This window comes from Ctenocephalides felis, unplaced genomic scaffold (genome assembly GCF_003426905.1).
Source record: "Ctenocephalides felis isolate EL2017-DRISC unplaced genomic scaffold, ASM342690v1 CF-g0.4_SCAFFOLD_03597, whole genome shotgun sequence".
In the NCBI taxonomy this organism is placed as follows: domain Eukaryota; kingdom Metazoa; phylum Arthropoda; class Insecta; order Siphonaptera; family Pulicidae; genus Ctenocephalides; species Ctenocephalides felis.
In genome coordinates this window covers 1-17,230 of record NW_020539751.1, presented here as the reverse complement: position 1 = coordinate 17,230, position 17,230 = coordinate 1, and the positions used below count along the sequence as shown (strand labels likewise).

Here is a 17,230-nt window from a genome sequence, read left to right as displayed (position 1 = left end):
AAAAAAAAATTGAAATTCAAAAAAAAATTGAATTTACAAAAAAATATTGTCTTGAAATGTAAAAAATAAAAAGTTTTTTTGACCATTCATATTACAGCCGTCCACTAAACGTAACGTCCGCTGTGTGAGCATTCTGCGACCGTCAAGTACACTTGTCGGCTTATATGTATTTTTTCATAAGTTTCGACACATCTTTTTATCACCAAACAAAATCACAAAATAATGCAAGTATAAAAGTCTCAATTACCTCAATCCATCATCTTTTAAAAGAGTCCGAAACAATCTCCAAAATCCATAGCATAATCGAAATCCTCGGCCCCAGTGGCGGCCGACAGAGCAGTGTCCCCTACCGATGTGGTCACCGTGTGGCAAACGGTGTCCGTAACATCAGGCGCGTCAGTTTGGAATAGAGCAGCAGGAGAATAGTCGATCGCTCCCGAAGCGGCGACTCCGCTTATCGCCGAGATGTTGGAGCAGTGTGCAGCGGGCACGGCGTGCAGAGTGAAAGCCCCATCGTATTGGGACCATGACAGACCTGGTAAGATAGAAAAATGTTTGAATTTATTCTTGACAAATAATTGCAAAATATACATTTTATACCGATATTGATATATTTATGCAGGGTATCCGAGAGCTCAAGGTCAAGCCAAAACAGGATGTAGTGTTGATCATAATCATCATGAAAAAAAAATTAGAAAAAAATATATCGCACGTAGTTTGAAAATTGTGAGCTTTTAAGTGCAACCTAGAGCTTTGTTGAAAATGTGATAACTTTTTTGAATATTGAGGTTAATTTTTATTAATTTTGACCATTCAAGCTTTTGATTCGTAATCGTAAATAATATTTCTCAGTCCACAGTCAAAAATAATAGCATACTTGCCCCAAGTTTTCAAGATTTAATATTTTATGTGTTATGTATTCTGCGTGTTCAGTTATGAATCTAAAATATTCAAAATTGGACAACTTCGAGAGGTTATTTTGAAAAAAAAAATGCAACAACTTCCTGTACCAAAAATTTAAACTTTAGAAAATTACATCTTCTGAATTTTTTACAAAAAAACTTTTTGAAATATTAGAATTTTTTTTATATTCTGGAAAATTTGAAATCTTGTTTTTAAAGCATTCGCTTTGCATAGCTATTTTAGAGATAGCATATCGAAAAACTAGTGGTGTATGGCATCGTGCTTTTTGGCAAATTGATGAAACTATCCGTACCGTAGTAAAATATTCGAGGAATATTAAATGTTTTCAAACAGATTATTATAAATACTGTAACTCATATATATTACAGAAAAGTAAATAGACAAAATTCAATCAATCGATCAAAATGAAGGACATTGTCTAATATTTATAAGAATTATTTAAACTGAATTGCAAAATTATAATTATTCAATTTAAGTATATAAGTGAGCTTTAGAACTTTAGTTAAAATTAAAATTAAAATTCGAATTATTTTCAATATTAAAAAAAAAAATCCAAAAGCAATCGTTTCGTCAACACAAGCAGAAAGATTTTTGAATCATTCAAATCGAATGCTTAGTTCTTTCAAAATTTGCCATTTTTAACTTCCTATAGGACAAGTTATAGTAATCGCAAAAAAATCGAAAATAAAATTTTTTATATATTTTTACGTTTCAAAACCTTCAGAACATTTTGGCATACCTTAGAAAAAATTGATGTATGTGTGTGTGTGCGCGTGTATGTATGTGTGTGCGGATACAAATTTTCGTCGACGATTTCGGGAACACAGATGAAGCGATTCGAATAATTCAAAAAGCATTCGATTCGTATTGATGAGGAGACGTGCTGATTATCTTTTGGCGAAGGCAGGTCTAGCCATTGCAAAGATACGGGGCAAAAAGTGCCAAAAATGGTAACTCGGTTTTTAAGAGAACGGAGCGTCCGATTTTAATAATTCAAAAAACATTTTACTTGCATTGATAAGATGAAGAATTAATCAGATCCATTTTTTATGAAGGCAGCTCTAAAGGTTTTGGAGATCTAGTGAAAAAAGTAAAAAAAGCCATAATGATCATTAGACATATGCACATCAAATTATCAGATATTTTACAGAGATTTTAATAAGTATAAATTTTGTTTACATTCCTATGGGTTTTGAACCAATGTTCATCCGTTAGACGGCGACGCGGCGCTTACGCGCTTTGATATTTCGTCTCTATGCAGTTAAAGCAGTACGATTGCTTTGAAGAAAAGTTCAGAATTTCCAAAATATGTCAAAAAAAATAATAATTTTTGGTACGGGAAGTTCCAGCAATTTGCCTTAAGGCACGATGCCATGCGCCCCACTAGTTTACACATTTAGCTCGGTATCTCCGAAACGGCCGGATCTGCCTTTGCCTAAACTAATCAGCACTCTAATCAGCACTAATCATCTCTTTATCGATAGAAATGGAATGTTTTTTGAACCATTAAAATCGGTTGATGCGTGCGCCCGCAAACGTGGACGAAAAATTATATCCATATATACATACACACACACATCTATTTTTTCTGAGGTATGCCAAAATATTCAGATACCTTCAAAACGTAAAGAAATCCAAAAATTTTCAATTTCGATTTTTAGACGATTACAATAACTCACCCAACGTGAAGTTAATAAACAAAATTTGTACTTATTAATAAAATCTTTATAAAATAGCTGATATTTTGATGGGCATATGTCTAATGATCATTTTTAACCACCAAATGGTCCTTATTTCTACATTTTTCATCCGATATCCAAAACCGCTGGACCTGAATACTAAAAAATTTAAGTTGATTTTACTAATATAGGTAAAATGTTCTTGGATCATTCAAATTGGATGCTTCTTTCTCTCAAAATTACTATTTTCGGCATGAACCGAATTCACATAAAAAGTTCCATTTTTGGATCCTGGGAAAGTAAAATATATAATTATTGTAGCTAAATATTCAACAATTTAGTCATGACATAGCGAAATTTAGGCTAAATTATCATAACTTTGATTTAAACTAAATTGTTTTGAACAGTTTTCAAACTTTACTCCACATTTTGTAAATAACAATTAAATCTGTATTGATTCTAATTGAATTTGAAAACTAATGCATATTTTATTTAACTTATTTATAAAATTAAACATTGAAATTAATAAAACAGAATATAAATGAATTCTTAGAATGAACTTTATTGATACTGCTAATGAAAGATCCAATAATCAACTATATTAATGCAGCTACTTTCAATTCCGTTTCTTATTGTTTGCAGAGAAAGAGAGCAATCAAGAAGAGAAAATCAATAGAACGACATTGAAAATTTTATGAGTTTTCAACTTCAAAATTCAGTCAATATTTTATCTTCTCTGTAGAAATAAAGCAAAAAATATTGATTGATGGAACTACTGGCGCATCTATTTCAAGTTGTTCTCTTTATGGAACTGCTGAGATGGGGCTTACAAAGAGATGAGATAAAGTTAAGCGAATAATATGCTTCTCTCAGTATCGCAAGGCATAAAAATGCATGTTTTCATAAAGGTGCCCTATTATATGCCGGAGCACTTTTCATAAATCCATGTTATTCATGAACATAAAACGGGCACATAAAGTCACATACACTCGAACAATGTTATATCTGAGCATTATTATTTGTAGAAGATTCTTCATCGCGTAGGATGTAGTTTCCATTTTCTGAAATAATTTGACTACAATGTGTCATGTCTAAATAATAATCTGAATTTTATATTAATTTTAATTTATGAGTAAAGGTATAAGTGGCATTCTGCCTTAAAGTTGCATGAACCTCCCGATATGTGTAAATAATCGATATCGACATATATTAATAATTCTTGATTTATACAATATTTGATTTACTTGTCTAACGGCCTACTTGTTTTTCTGTTCAAGTGCCTATCTTTTCAAATGACTACCTGTATAAGTATCTACCTGCATAAGTTTCAACTTGTCTACTTTTTTCCACTTGTCCACCAGTTCACATCGGTCTAGTCAACAGCCTACTTTTTTAACTTCCCGTAGGGCAAGTTATAGTAATCGCAAAAAAATCGAAAATGAAAATTTTTATATATCTTTACGTTTCAGAGGTTTCTGAATATTTTGGCATACCTTAGAAAAAATGGATGTATGTGTGTGTGTGTGTGTGTGTGTGTGTGTGTGCGTGTGTGTATGTATGTGCGGATACAAATTTTCGTCGACGATAAGGAGACGTGCTGATTAGTTTTTGGCGAAGTCAGGTCTAGCCGTTCCGAAGATACGGGGCAAAAAGTGCCGAAAACGGTAACTCAGTTTTTAAGAGAACGAAGCGTCCGATTTTAATAATTCAAAAAACATTTTACTTGTATTGAAAAGGTGAAGAACCGATCAAATTTTCATAAAGGCAGGTCTAGCGGTTTCGGGGATCTAATGAAAAAAGTAAAAAAAATTGCCATTTGGCGGTCAAAAATGATCATTAGACATATGCATATCAAATTATCAGATATTTTATAGAGATTTTAACAATAAGTATAATTTTGGTTTACATTCCTATGGGTTCCGTACCAATGTTTACGCGTTAGACTTCGACGCGGCGCTTACGCGGTTTGATATTTCGTCTTTGTGCAGTTAAAGCAGTACGATTGCTTTGAAAAAAAGTTTAGATCTTTCAAAATATGTCACAATAAAGAAAACATTTTTTTTTCAAAAAAAAAAATTAAAAAAAAAAAAATTTTTTTTTTTTTTTTTTTTTTTAAAAAAAGTAATTTTATTGTCTAATTGTTTGTCAAAAATCTTATTTTTTCGAAGTAATTTTTTTTCAAAAATGTTAATCGTTTTTAAAAAAATAATAATTTTTGGTACGGGAAGTTCCAGCAATTTGCCTTAAGGCACGATGCCTTAATTGCCTTAAGACAGAATTCCACTTACAGCTAGTTGTTGTCTACTTTTTTACCTTTTTACCTGTCTATCTGTATATGTGTCAACGTGTCAACTTATATACATGCCTATCTGTCTATTTTTCTACTTTTCCTCGAGTTCACCTGTAAACCTGTTGTGAATGATCATTTTAAGCATAAAAAATCGTTTTTTAACTTTTCTCCCCGATTCTCCAAAAATCGTATACCTGCCTTCACAAAAATTTAATCAACTTTTCACTCCGTCAATCGAAGGTCTTATGAATGAATCGGACTCTGTTCTCGCAAAACAGTAAATTTTATTTTTTGCACTTTTTGCGCCGTATCTCCGAAACGGGTGGACTTGCCTTGGTCAAAAACTAATCACCATGTTTTCCCAACAATAAAAGTCGAATGTATTTTGAATCATTCACATCGGTTAATCCGTGCTCTGGAAATCTTGGACGAATATTGTAGCCATGCATATATACACACACACGCAAACATCTATATTTTCTAAGGTATGCTAAAATGTTCAAAAACCTCTGAAACTTACTCGCAGTTAAAAATGGCTCGGCTAATATTAACTTAATTATAACCAACGAAATATTTTAAAACCGTTCAAAAAGTTTACCTGTATACTTATGTACCTGGTTACATGTTGTTCACATTTTTAACTGTTAACTATAAAAAAATCACAAATAATCCATTTTATAGACTTCATATTTTCTAAAATAATTATGAAACTATTAAAGTATAAGAGTCTAAAAAATTTCGAGTAAATAGGAAAATTGAAATCAGTTGAAATAGGAAATATAGATCCAATGCCTTGCTTTTAATTTTAAAGGAATTTTACGAAATAATAGGTATATTATTTAACCTGCATATTTTTTACTAAGATATGGTACTTCGTCAAAAATATTCATCAGTAAAGTTGACTATTAATTTAATTATTTTTTTGTAAAATTGCTTTTCTAACTTATTTTCCTTTTTTATGTACTATGTATCATTATTTAATTTTTTTCCAATGTGAGGACTCAGTTGGTTCTTTTTACCCTAACCACATATTGGGATAACAGTGAAAACTGTTGACTCTAAAATAAAAATAACAATACATCGTATAAAACAATCAAATACTTAAAAATCATATTCAGGTATCACAAACTATGCTTAAAAAATAAATAAGATAATGGTAATGGACCTTTTACCTGTGGCCCTTCACGCCCCGTAATGAGGTAGTCATTACAAATATGCAGTTAAAGTTCATGATATCGACGGTAGCCATCAAAATATTTAATTATCTATAATATAACTAATGTAAGCAAAAATGAATCATTACTACTCACCTCCACTCCAAACACCATTAGGCAGAGTAACCCATCCCCAGCCTCTGCCCCAAGGTAGTTGATGACCTAAAGAACCGCCTCCTGGACGCAGCACAGCAACTGCTGCATCGTGAGAAGTTGCGTTGGCTCTACTGCGTTGACGTTGCTGATCAGCTGCTTCTTGCTCCAATTCGATGGAGGATGATGCTATATAGGAGAATTATTTCATTCACTCAACGGAATCGCATAATATAAAAGTTATAAAGAATTATTTCATGAATGCACAATGATTATGTAGATAATCTACTAAAAGGTCAAAACTCATTCTACAAGTGCTAAATACTAGGAGTAACAGAAAAAATGATTTGGTGTTTAATTTTTTGATGTGATTCATTTAATTTGATGATATTATGATCAATCTCAATTGTTTTCTTACGTCTTAGGTGCATTGACCACTAGTAACATAGTATTTTAATTAAGCAGAAAGTTCCTACCAGAAACTACATTAACGTATTATTAAGGCAGCGGTTTCCAACATGTGGGGCGCGCCCCCTGACTGTTACAAAGGGACGCGTACGGCTCTTTCCAAAATACAATTTACGAAAATAAACTAAAAATTTTGAAGTAATATAAAAAATAAACTAAAAAATAATATTCTTTTTATGAAATTTTTAACATAATCTTGCATATTAATTTGTAGTCTGATATTATCAGTTGTGTATTTATAAAATTAAATTGTTGAAAATTGTTGAGCAGGGTGGGGGGCGGTGCGAAAAAGGTTGGAAACCACAGTATTAAGGATAAAAATAACTAATTAGAGAAACCAATTTGGCCATATAGTTAGGATGGAATGAGATATAAGAGTCTTGAGTAATGAGATGCTAATTTTTAAGAAGACAGTTCACAAATAAATCGTTTGATCATCTTTGTAACATCTACACATGAAACATGAGCTTAATAGGATTGAATCCTAAATCGTGAACTTCGCCGAGTTCCGAACAATAAAAAAGTCCTTGCACTAAATACAAGTATTATTCTCTACTAGTGGATCCTTTTGTCTGGTTTTAAAAGTAAGTAGAGTAGAAATTAGCCAATGAATTATGACATTCAATGAAGTATCCTGTAGTATTTATGAAATAGTACTAATAGACTATATTCATTGTATTAAAATGTGATTTTTTTTTCAAAAGTGAACAAGAAAGAATGAATAATCAAAATTGCATGAGACCCTTGATAATTGCAATAAAATTAATCGATATCATCAATTGGTCGATATCAATGGCATAAGTCCCTTTATTTTAAAAAATACTAAGAAATTACAAATAATAAATAAAAATCCAGAAAACATTACAAAACCACTTTCAAAATAATTTTTTGAAGGCTAGATACACGTTTGAACTGATTACTGCGACAGTTCTGTGACAATAACGCTCAACATCTGACAGAATTGCGATTATTTGTGATTTTGAAAACGTTACTAATTTTTAAATAAGACGACTTTTATCCGTATTTCTCCTATTCTATTTACTAAAATTAAACTATGAAGTGGTGCTAAATTTGACAATAAGCAAACTTGAGAATTGATATGATAATGCACAGTTTTTCACACCAAAATCTTTCCACAATCAAGTTGGAAGCACTTAAACCTGCCTATTTAAAGATCTAATAATAAATTTGAAAAGAAAAAATCAAATATTATTTACGAGGAAAAAATGGAAATGGACTCTACTGACAAGCAAATTAAAAGTAAAAGCAAAAGGGACTCTACTGACTCTACTGACTAGAAAACTAAAAATCAAATAAAAAGGGATTCTACTGACAGTCCAACATAAAATGAAGGGAAAATGAACTCGAGTGACAAATAAATTATATATGAAAGAAAAGGGACTCTACTAATGACCAAACTAAAAAGAAAAGAAAACTAAAAATGAATGCGATATATTAAAAAATTTAGTGATTACATATAATAACAATAACATATAATCGTCAACTTTGCATATTTTTTCTATAAAGCTATAAAATATCAACTTACGTCTGATCCTGACAACCGGTCTCCTTTGCGCTCCAACTGCGTGCGGTTTGTCCAGGATAAGTTCTATTCTCGGAGGCGGCGGCAACTGCAATAGTTTCAAGTAATACAAATAACAAGTTAAATTGCGACAACTATGAACTAACTTAATCCACCAAAACTTAAGCTATTAATATTCCTGTCAAGTCACAAAGTTCAAGATGCATAAAATAATAAGAATTATAAAGTTTCATGACTCTAAGACATATTACAAAAACCTAGGTGATCATGGAGATTAATGTAAGAAAGCATTATTTTTTATGTTTGTTTTAATTTAGGATTGTATTTCTGGATTTTTTTTTAATTTAAGAAGTTAGAATAATTCAAATTATATAAAAAGTTTAAAACATGAATATCTTGAAACTTGTTATTGGAGGTTCTTCAAAAATTATGGACAATATTGTAATTATCATTTATTGGAACAGATCCATTTTTTTCTGGGTTTCTTTCTATTATTGTCAATAGACATTGAGTAAAATATAGAGCGAGTATATGCCAAATAATATAATTCAATCCTACAAATTGAGTGGATGAGTCTTAGATTTATATATAACTTTCATATATATTTTTTTAGTTCTGGTACGGCTAAAATTTCTTCTAAAGAAAACCTGGAGACTATGTGGAGTGTCAAAACAGTTGCTCGATCGATGTTCTTCTAAAACAGTGTTTACCAAAGTGATTCCTATAAACCCTCGGGGTCCAGGACAACTTTCAGTTGGTTCACTTCAGCAAAAATAAAATTTGGGGTACACAGTAATGGATCACAACACACCATAATAATAAATATTTACTTACGTTATACGATATTATAATATATAGAGACTTATAACAGACGTTATAATATAGTAATATATATATACATATATAAGAACAAAATATACGTAATATGTAATGTGAATGAATACAATATTTTGTCCACGATTTCGGGCGCACGGATCAAAATTCAAATGATTTGAATGATTCAAAAAACATTAATTTATAGATTAATTTAATTATATTACAAACAAATTACAAATATTGCTTATAGTTCCTAGTTAACTTATTGTAATTGACTAAATGCTTCTAACAATAGAGATGCTTAATGGAGTAAATACATGTTTGAAGCAAAAACTATACGGAAAAACTATTACGGTCCTATACGGAAATACGGAGCAAAAAGTGCAAAAATTAGGAATTCAGTTTTTGCGAGAACCGGATATCCGATTAGATTGATTCATTCGATTCGTGTTAACGGCGAGTTGTACTTGTTAGTTTTTTGGTAACTCGTTTGGAAAATACAAAGCAAAAAGTGCTAAAAAATGCAGTTTTTAAGAAAAAAGGAGCATCCGATTCGAATGATTCAAAAAACATATTGCTTTTTGTGTTGACAAAAATAATTTGATAATAATTATAGCTATTCTAATTCTAAAACTCACTAACTACTCGAAATGAAGAAATTAGCTCTGAAATTTTTAGAAATATAGAATAAGGTCTTTCATTTATGCAGAAAATTATAAGCTCTTATATTTAGTCTACAATAAGAGTTCCAGTATTTATAATAATCTATTTAAAACGTATATACATATTTTACAGAAAATTAATAAAAGTTGCATTATTTATAATAATCTATTTGGAAACATTTAAAATTCCTAAATATCTCATGACGGTACGAAAAGATTTAGCAATTTGCATTTAGGCACGACACCATGCACTACTCAATTTTGGTAGTATCATTATTCTAAATTTCCAGACCAAAAAACAAATTTGAAAATGTTTGATAAAAATACCGGTGATGATGAAAACTATCGGCAAAGCTTCCAAACAGTAATGTTTAAAATTTTACAAAGAGAACTTTAATTTATAAAGGTCTGATAATGATTAAATCGTGTTTCTGTCCAGGGCATAAAGTGGCACGTGGTTTTCTGCTTGAACAAACCTTCAATATAACTAATTAAACATGTACATATACGGTATTGTTGCGAAGTTTAAACTCGGCGAGATACTCATTTTCAACAATAGGAATTATATCACGCCGTAACAAACACGTATACTTTGCTATTTGTATGAAAAGCTCAGGATTAAATTGTCAATCTATTTAATTTAATAATTGCGTAATTAATAACTGTGAATAGTGATATAAACGCAATTTATTATAAGCTTTGTAAATTAATTGGCTTATGCAACGTGCTCATTATAATTAATTTGTTAATTGTTTATTGGAGATGTATCAAAATAATTGCTCGTAGAGTTATAGAATAATATAACGTTATAGAATATAAAAAAAATATTTTTCGAGAAGATTTTTTTTAACTTCTCTAAGGATATAAACATATCCTTAGAGAAGTTAAAAAAAATCAAAGTTTTCGTCAAAAAAGTCTATATGCTGATTTTATGTTTTCTCGATGTTTCAAGCCATTCTGAGCCGAATGACACCATATTTGGAAAAAGTATATGTGTGTGGGTGTGAATCTGTGTGTGAACAGATTTTTGACCTTTCGTCGACGTTTTCTCAAAAACAAAAACAAATTTGATAGTCGTTCGATGTAACTCGATAAGGATTAGCATTTGTCAGTTTTGCGCGACGATCAGCCGAGCCGTTTTTATAAGACTATGGTATGTACCGTCAAAAAAAAGCCATAAAAATCGTCGAAAAAAAAGTTTACAAATATCTGTTCACATACACACACATACTTTTTCCAAATTTGGTCTCACTCGATTTAGAATGGCTTGAAACATCGAGAAAACATAAAATTAGCGAATCGGATTTTTTGATGAAAACAAACTTCTCCTTGGGGAAATCAAGAAGACAAAAGATATAAGTTCAATAAGAAAAAATGACACAAGAACTAGAAGTCAATGAAGAAGTTAATAAGTAAGCCAAATAGATTATTATATAAGCCGAAGTAATTAGATATCGATTTAGAATGACAGTAGTTTTTGAGTTGGGCTTGGCAAATTAATCTGTAATACTACAAAATCTTGTAACCAGTTGTATGAAATCAACAGTAAATTTATTAATTAATGTTATCAAGCAAAAAATATGATCATGAGCTGGATCAGAAATTATTAGCTGCAAAATAAAAAAAAATTAGGTGCTTGCTTTAACAAATTTGAATAATATTGCAACTGAATGAACTGAATTGAATAATATTATAATTAAATAATATTGCAACTGCATGCATATTCAAACATGTTTGAACATAAACTTTTAAAAATTTGTACGAAAAAAATAAATGATTCAATAACGACATTTGAAAAATCTTTAGAATTGATTAAGATGTTTAAAACAATTGAAGGTTAGGTTGAAACAAACTGGCACATTACATTGTAGCATAAATTTTACTTTATATTTTATATTTTTTGTCAGTTTTCCATCTAAGCTCCTTGGGTCGTGTCTAACTTTATTTCTCGCCCAACAAACTGCTTCATATGCAATATGGGTATAATCGTTTTTGTTTTAAAAAAGTGGAAAATAGCTTTTTACCCTTTTCATCTTCACAATTTATTCCTTCAACTTTATTGCAAAACTCTCGAAACAGTTTTTGACGATCTTTTATATAGTATGCAGTAAAATGCAAATGCAATGGAAATTTCATTTTTAGTTTGAGTTTTAAAATGCATCGCAGAATAATTTTTTGATTTTCCCGTAGATGATAATTAACTTAAATTAAATGGTTGATTTTTGAGAGAATTTATAACTAGTATTATCTATACAGTGATTGTGAAATTTAAATTAAATAAATTTGATATGTCTGCATTTTCATTCATAGTTTTTATATAAACTTGCCGGGTTAAAATTTTCGAAAAGGAGTTATTTTCCTCGTAAACAAAGACTTCAAACTAACAAATTTTCCTAGAATTCCTATGATTCTGATAAAATCTATAGAGATGCAGGAAATACTGTTTGACAATTAATTTTAATTAAAATTGAATAAAGCATTAGCATTTACTGCACTTCAAAAATATTTTCTGGTTTCAATTTTCTCATTGATGTTGCTAAGTTATGAATTTAATAAAAAATTAAGAGTAGTTATTTAAGAAATCACTTACCGTTTTCGCAATAGCTTCTATCCATTCGCTGCATGTTTCAGAAATAAATTATTAGACAATGTTTACATACATAGTATATATATACTAGCTGAACCGGCAAAAGTTCTGCCATAAAAAGTATTTCTAGTATAAAATGTGTAGGTGGAAGGTACAGCTTATAATAATATGTGAATGGTTTACCTACTGCAAAGCACGCCACATATAAATGTTTTGAGCCATTTTAATAGTCTTTGACTTGGCACATTTGAAGTTTCGAAATATTGATATATTATTACCGCAATTTTCATAAATTTATTAATTTTTGAATTAGAAAGCCACATATTGTTATGTGGCATGCCCAGCCAATTGACCGAGTTTGCAAAAAATTGATTGAGTGGAAAATTATACAGCTTTGCCATAGCTTTGTATGATACCTAGGTTTCCTATCAAAAACTGTTGTATCTTCAGATTTTATTATTTAATCTCCCTATTTTTTGCAAAAATTACTCTTTATTCTAACTATTTAGAAACTATGTACTGGTTGTGTGCATCGGGAAATATTTGTACAGTGGAAAAATGGGAGGGATGGACAACCTATGTAAAAAGAGTTGCAAGTATTTATCAATTCCACATTAAAAAAATTAAATTAAAGAAAATTGATTCGAAAATTAAAAAAACATCAGGGTTGGACAACCCTTAATAAAAATAAATTATTTTTTAAAGTAAGGTTTTATTTTTCTTTTAATTTAAAAAATCAGAACTAAAATCATGTCAAAAATATTCAATGACTGAACGCGGTATGTAAAATTATTGAATTACTAAAATACTACCAAAAAAAAAATTATCCAAAAATTAAAAACAATATTTTAGGATAAACCATCTTTATTATTTGGGGTTATAAAAATAGATAGTAATCGTTTCTCAGAATTACTGAATACGGATATAAAATTCTGTAAAAAATTCAATAAAAATCGACAAAACCATTTTGGAGGACTTTTTAGACATAAAAACATATTATGTATATTATTATTTATTTATGTGTATTATAAATACATTAATTATATTTCTATGAAACGAAAAAAACGTTAAGCATGTGTATATGGACTCAAAGATATCGCTTTTTCGAATTTTTTGATTTCAATAAGTTAATATAATTTTTAAATCATTGCATCGATACATGAAACATACTAAATAAAAAATTTATTTAGTATGCTTTACGTATCGATGCAATGATTTTTATATATAAGCATAAAATTTAATTTAATTCACAAAATATAAATGCTAATTTTTGTTTGTTTTCTATAAAAAAAATTCTTAAGTTTTATATCATCTCAGATAAAAGTTTTATAAGTAATGTTTTACAATAGAAAAATATTTCACTATAAAACTTTTTTAATAGAATTCAATGTTATATTGTTCGCTTTAATTTTCAACATGTACTTTATATTCATATTTTATTATTTTCTGTTAGTTGGAAATTTGCAGAATTATGGTTGTATCATAAAATGTTTTATGTAAGTTTTAATTGAAGCGGCAAACTTTTACGATGATCATGTACTGCAGTTAAAAAGATTAAATTATATATTGAATGAATATTTTAAGATCAATAACGTGGGCGAATCTTATATCAGAATTTGTGGTTAAAAATAACTATTCAAAACTTATTGTCAATTCGTTAGAAATTAGAATATTCAAAATTAAAATATTCTCATTGACTACGAATATCATTTGAACAAGTTGTAATTTGTATTACCTTCAGGTCTTAAATACACGATCGTTTATATCAATATAATGTTGGTAAAAAATATTGCATTTTTATAGCATTGCATTGCATTTTAATATTGCAAAAGTGAAGTAAATTTTTAACATTTAAAAATGATGCATTTTATGTAAATAATAAGTAAAATAACTGAAGTATTTTACCATATCATAATTATGAAAATATTAAGCAATAGCATTATTTAGGATAATATTATGATTAAACCTAATTAAGAAATATTAACTTATTGAAATACGCTTTTTGGAATTTAAACGACTTAAAAAAAAATAAAAAAATTAAATTGTATTTAGAATTTAACAAGTCTGCTGGTATTTTTTTTCTGAATCAAGTCTAGTTGTTCAAAATTTAAATTTACAATAAAAAATATGCGAAAATAACCATTTATTGGTAATTGAGCAATTTACATGGACACATCAAATTTCTAGATAAAATAATTTTAATTTTTCTGAATTAGAATGCTGAAGTAGTTTTTAAAACATAAAGAATCATAATAGGATAGATTCTTTCGATTTCTTTAAACAATTCGTCAAAAAATTAAAAAAGAATCTGATTAGTGTTAACAGTTCAGTTGGAAATCACAATTCACTACTGTATAAAAATAGAGCAAATCGTTTCATTTCAAGTATCATTTAAGAGTTTGAATTTAAGACTTGTAAAAATAATTGTACTTGGTAGAATGTAGCGGGGCTTGACGGTCCACGGGTAAAAACGTTCACCAACGTTGCCTTATAAACAAGTAAAATATAGAGATTTTCAACAATACTATTTTAAAGTAGTAGGCAGAAGACGTATAACCAGCCATTATCTCAATTCTTACTACGTTGCTTTCAGGAGGTGAATAGCTATGTACCAATATTTGAAACAAAAATAAATGAAAAACAAAAAGTATTTTGTTTTTATTCGTATTTTTTTTGGTTTTGAGCTCTTTTATTTAGTTGACAATACCTGACTATTATTTTTAAGTGCATATGTATATGTTAGTTAATTTAACAGCTTTTTTTATTGAACCTCTATTAAAGCTGACATGTGGGTGGGGTAAGAAAAATCTACTAAATCTTTACCCTGGTAAACGTGTAAAAAAATAAGAAAATAGTAAATGAAAACGTAAATTAAGTTCAAGAAATTAACAGCTATTCCAACTTTTCCATTACATATTTCTGACAAAATACCGGATTATAGGTTATATACAGTGGTGTTGTCGAGCCGGAACGCGCCGGAACGTCGTTTCGGCAAATCATTGTTGGGAAGGAACGCGTTCCGGCAAGAAAAAATATAAAACTAGCTGTAAGTGGAATTCTGTCTTAAGGCAATTAGGGCATCGTGCCTTAAGGCAAATTGCTGGAACTTCCCGTACCAAAAATTATTATTTTTTTTTAACATTTTTGAAAAAAAATTACTTTGAAAAAATAAGATTTTTGAGAAACTATAAATTGGACAAAAAATTAGTTTTTTTTGAAAAAAAATTTTTTAAAAAAAAATTTTTTTTTTAAATTTTTTTTTCTTTATTTTGACATATTGTGGAAGATCTGAACTTTTTTTTCAAAGCAATCGTACTGATTTAACTACATAGGGACAAAATATAAAGCGCGTAAGCGCCGCGTCGCTGTCTAACGCATAAGCATTGGTACGGAACCCATAGGAATGTTAACAAAATGTATACTTATTGTTAAAATCTCTATAAAATATCTGATAATTTGATGTGCATATGTTTAATGATCATTTTTGACCGCCAAATGGCTCATTTTTTTACTTTTTCCTCTATATCTCCGAAACCGCTGGACCTACCTTCATGAAAGTTGTATCGATTCTTCATCTTGTCAATACAAATAAAATGTTTTTTGAATTATTAAAATCGGACGCTCCGTTCTCTTAAAAACTGAGTTACCGTTTTCGGAACTTTTTGCCCCGTATCTTCGGAACGGCTTGACCTGCCTTTGCCAAAAACTAATCAGCACGTCTCCTTATCAATACGGATCGAATGTTTTTTGAATTATTCAAATCGGTTGATCCGTGTTCCTGAAATCGTCGACGAAAATTTGTATCCGCACATACATACACACATACACACACACACACACACACATACACATACATCCATTTTTTCTAAGGTATGCCAAAATGTTCAGAAACCTCTGAAACGTAAAGATATATAAAAATTTTCATTTTCGATTTTTTTGCGATTACTATAACTTGCCCTACGGGAAGTTAAAAAATCGCTAATGATTTAATAAGTAAATTTTATAAATTATTATTTTACTAATTTTTATTAAATGTTCTTATTATTGTAATAAACATACATATATGTGCACACAATGGGTTTTGTAATAATTTTTGTTTCTTTGAAATCGTTTGATCGCTTGTAAATTTTTACAATCCAACATTTATTGGTAATTTTCTATAATCATTGTTTTTGACATTTATTTATTGGTAAATTAGTTGACAATTTATAGCAAAAAAGTTACCCTACAATTTGAGATTTGTTTGCATATTCAAAGAAACTTTGATCTTTTAAAAATCTGATGAAGGTGCTGTGGAATTGATGATCACTCAATTATTGATTGACCTGGTAGTAGATTAAAAAAATTGTACTTCTAGACTAGTAATTCTCAACGTGGGGCACACGCCCCACAGAAAAATCCATTTTTAAATTCAAAGGGGGGAAGCAAATTAAAAAATTAACCCACTTGCTTTGGGTGATTTGAATGTAATTTGTAAATACTGTTAAAAATTCGTTAAATATATTATGATCATTGTTTAGTTTAAGTGAGCACAGGATGCATGTGCAAATCATTTATTTTTTCCATATATATTTTCATAGCTTAGGTAAATAAGCATCCCTTTTTAGGTCTAATGCAAACTCTGTATATATTAGTCTGTATATTTATAACTTGCTATCCCTTCCAGACAGCGGTATAATAATTTTTATATTATATTTTTAATTTAGAATTTTTAAAATTCAGTAAGTTGCGAGACTAAGAACATCTTAAGAAAATCAGCTCGCACAAGTTACTCAAACATTTAATAAAGTTTATAGTTCTATGTCTATTGTCGCACAGTGCACACAATCGTTTAAAAAGTGCAGTAATTAATTTTCTATGAAGTGATAACGGCAAAGGCAGCAGTAAGATGTAATCGATGCCTCAACGGATATTTTGGATATTTAATACCGAGATAAAAATTCTTATAGAAAAA

General features: G+C 29.4%; 1 protein-coding gene across 1 annotated transcript; it reads right to left on the bottom strand.

Moving 5' to 3' along the window:
* Window positions 1-263: 263 nt before the first annotated feature.
* On the bottom strand, window positions 264-8,299 carry LOC113390690 (the record flags this gene model as incomplete). Its single annotated transcript, XM_026626884.1, has 3 exons — window positions 264-535; window positions 6,204-6,389; window positions 8,215-8,299. Coding segments are annotated over 3 exons (543 nt in total), but the record flags the coding sequence as incomplete, so codon positions are not given.
* Between the last annotated feature and the right edge of the window lie 8,931 nt (window positions 8,300-17,230).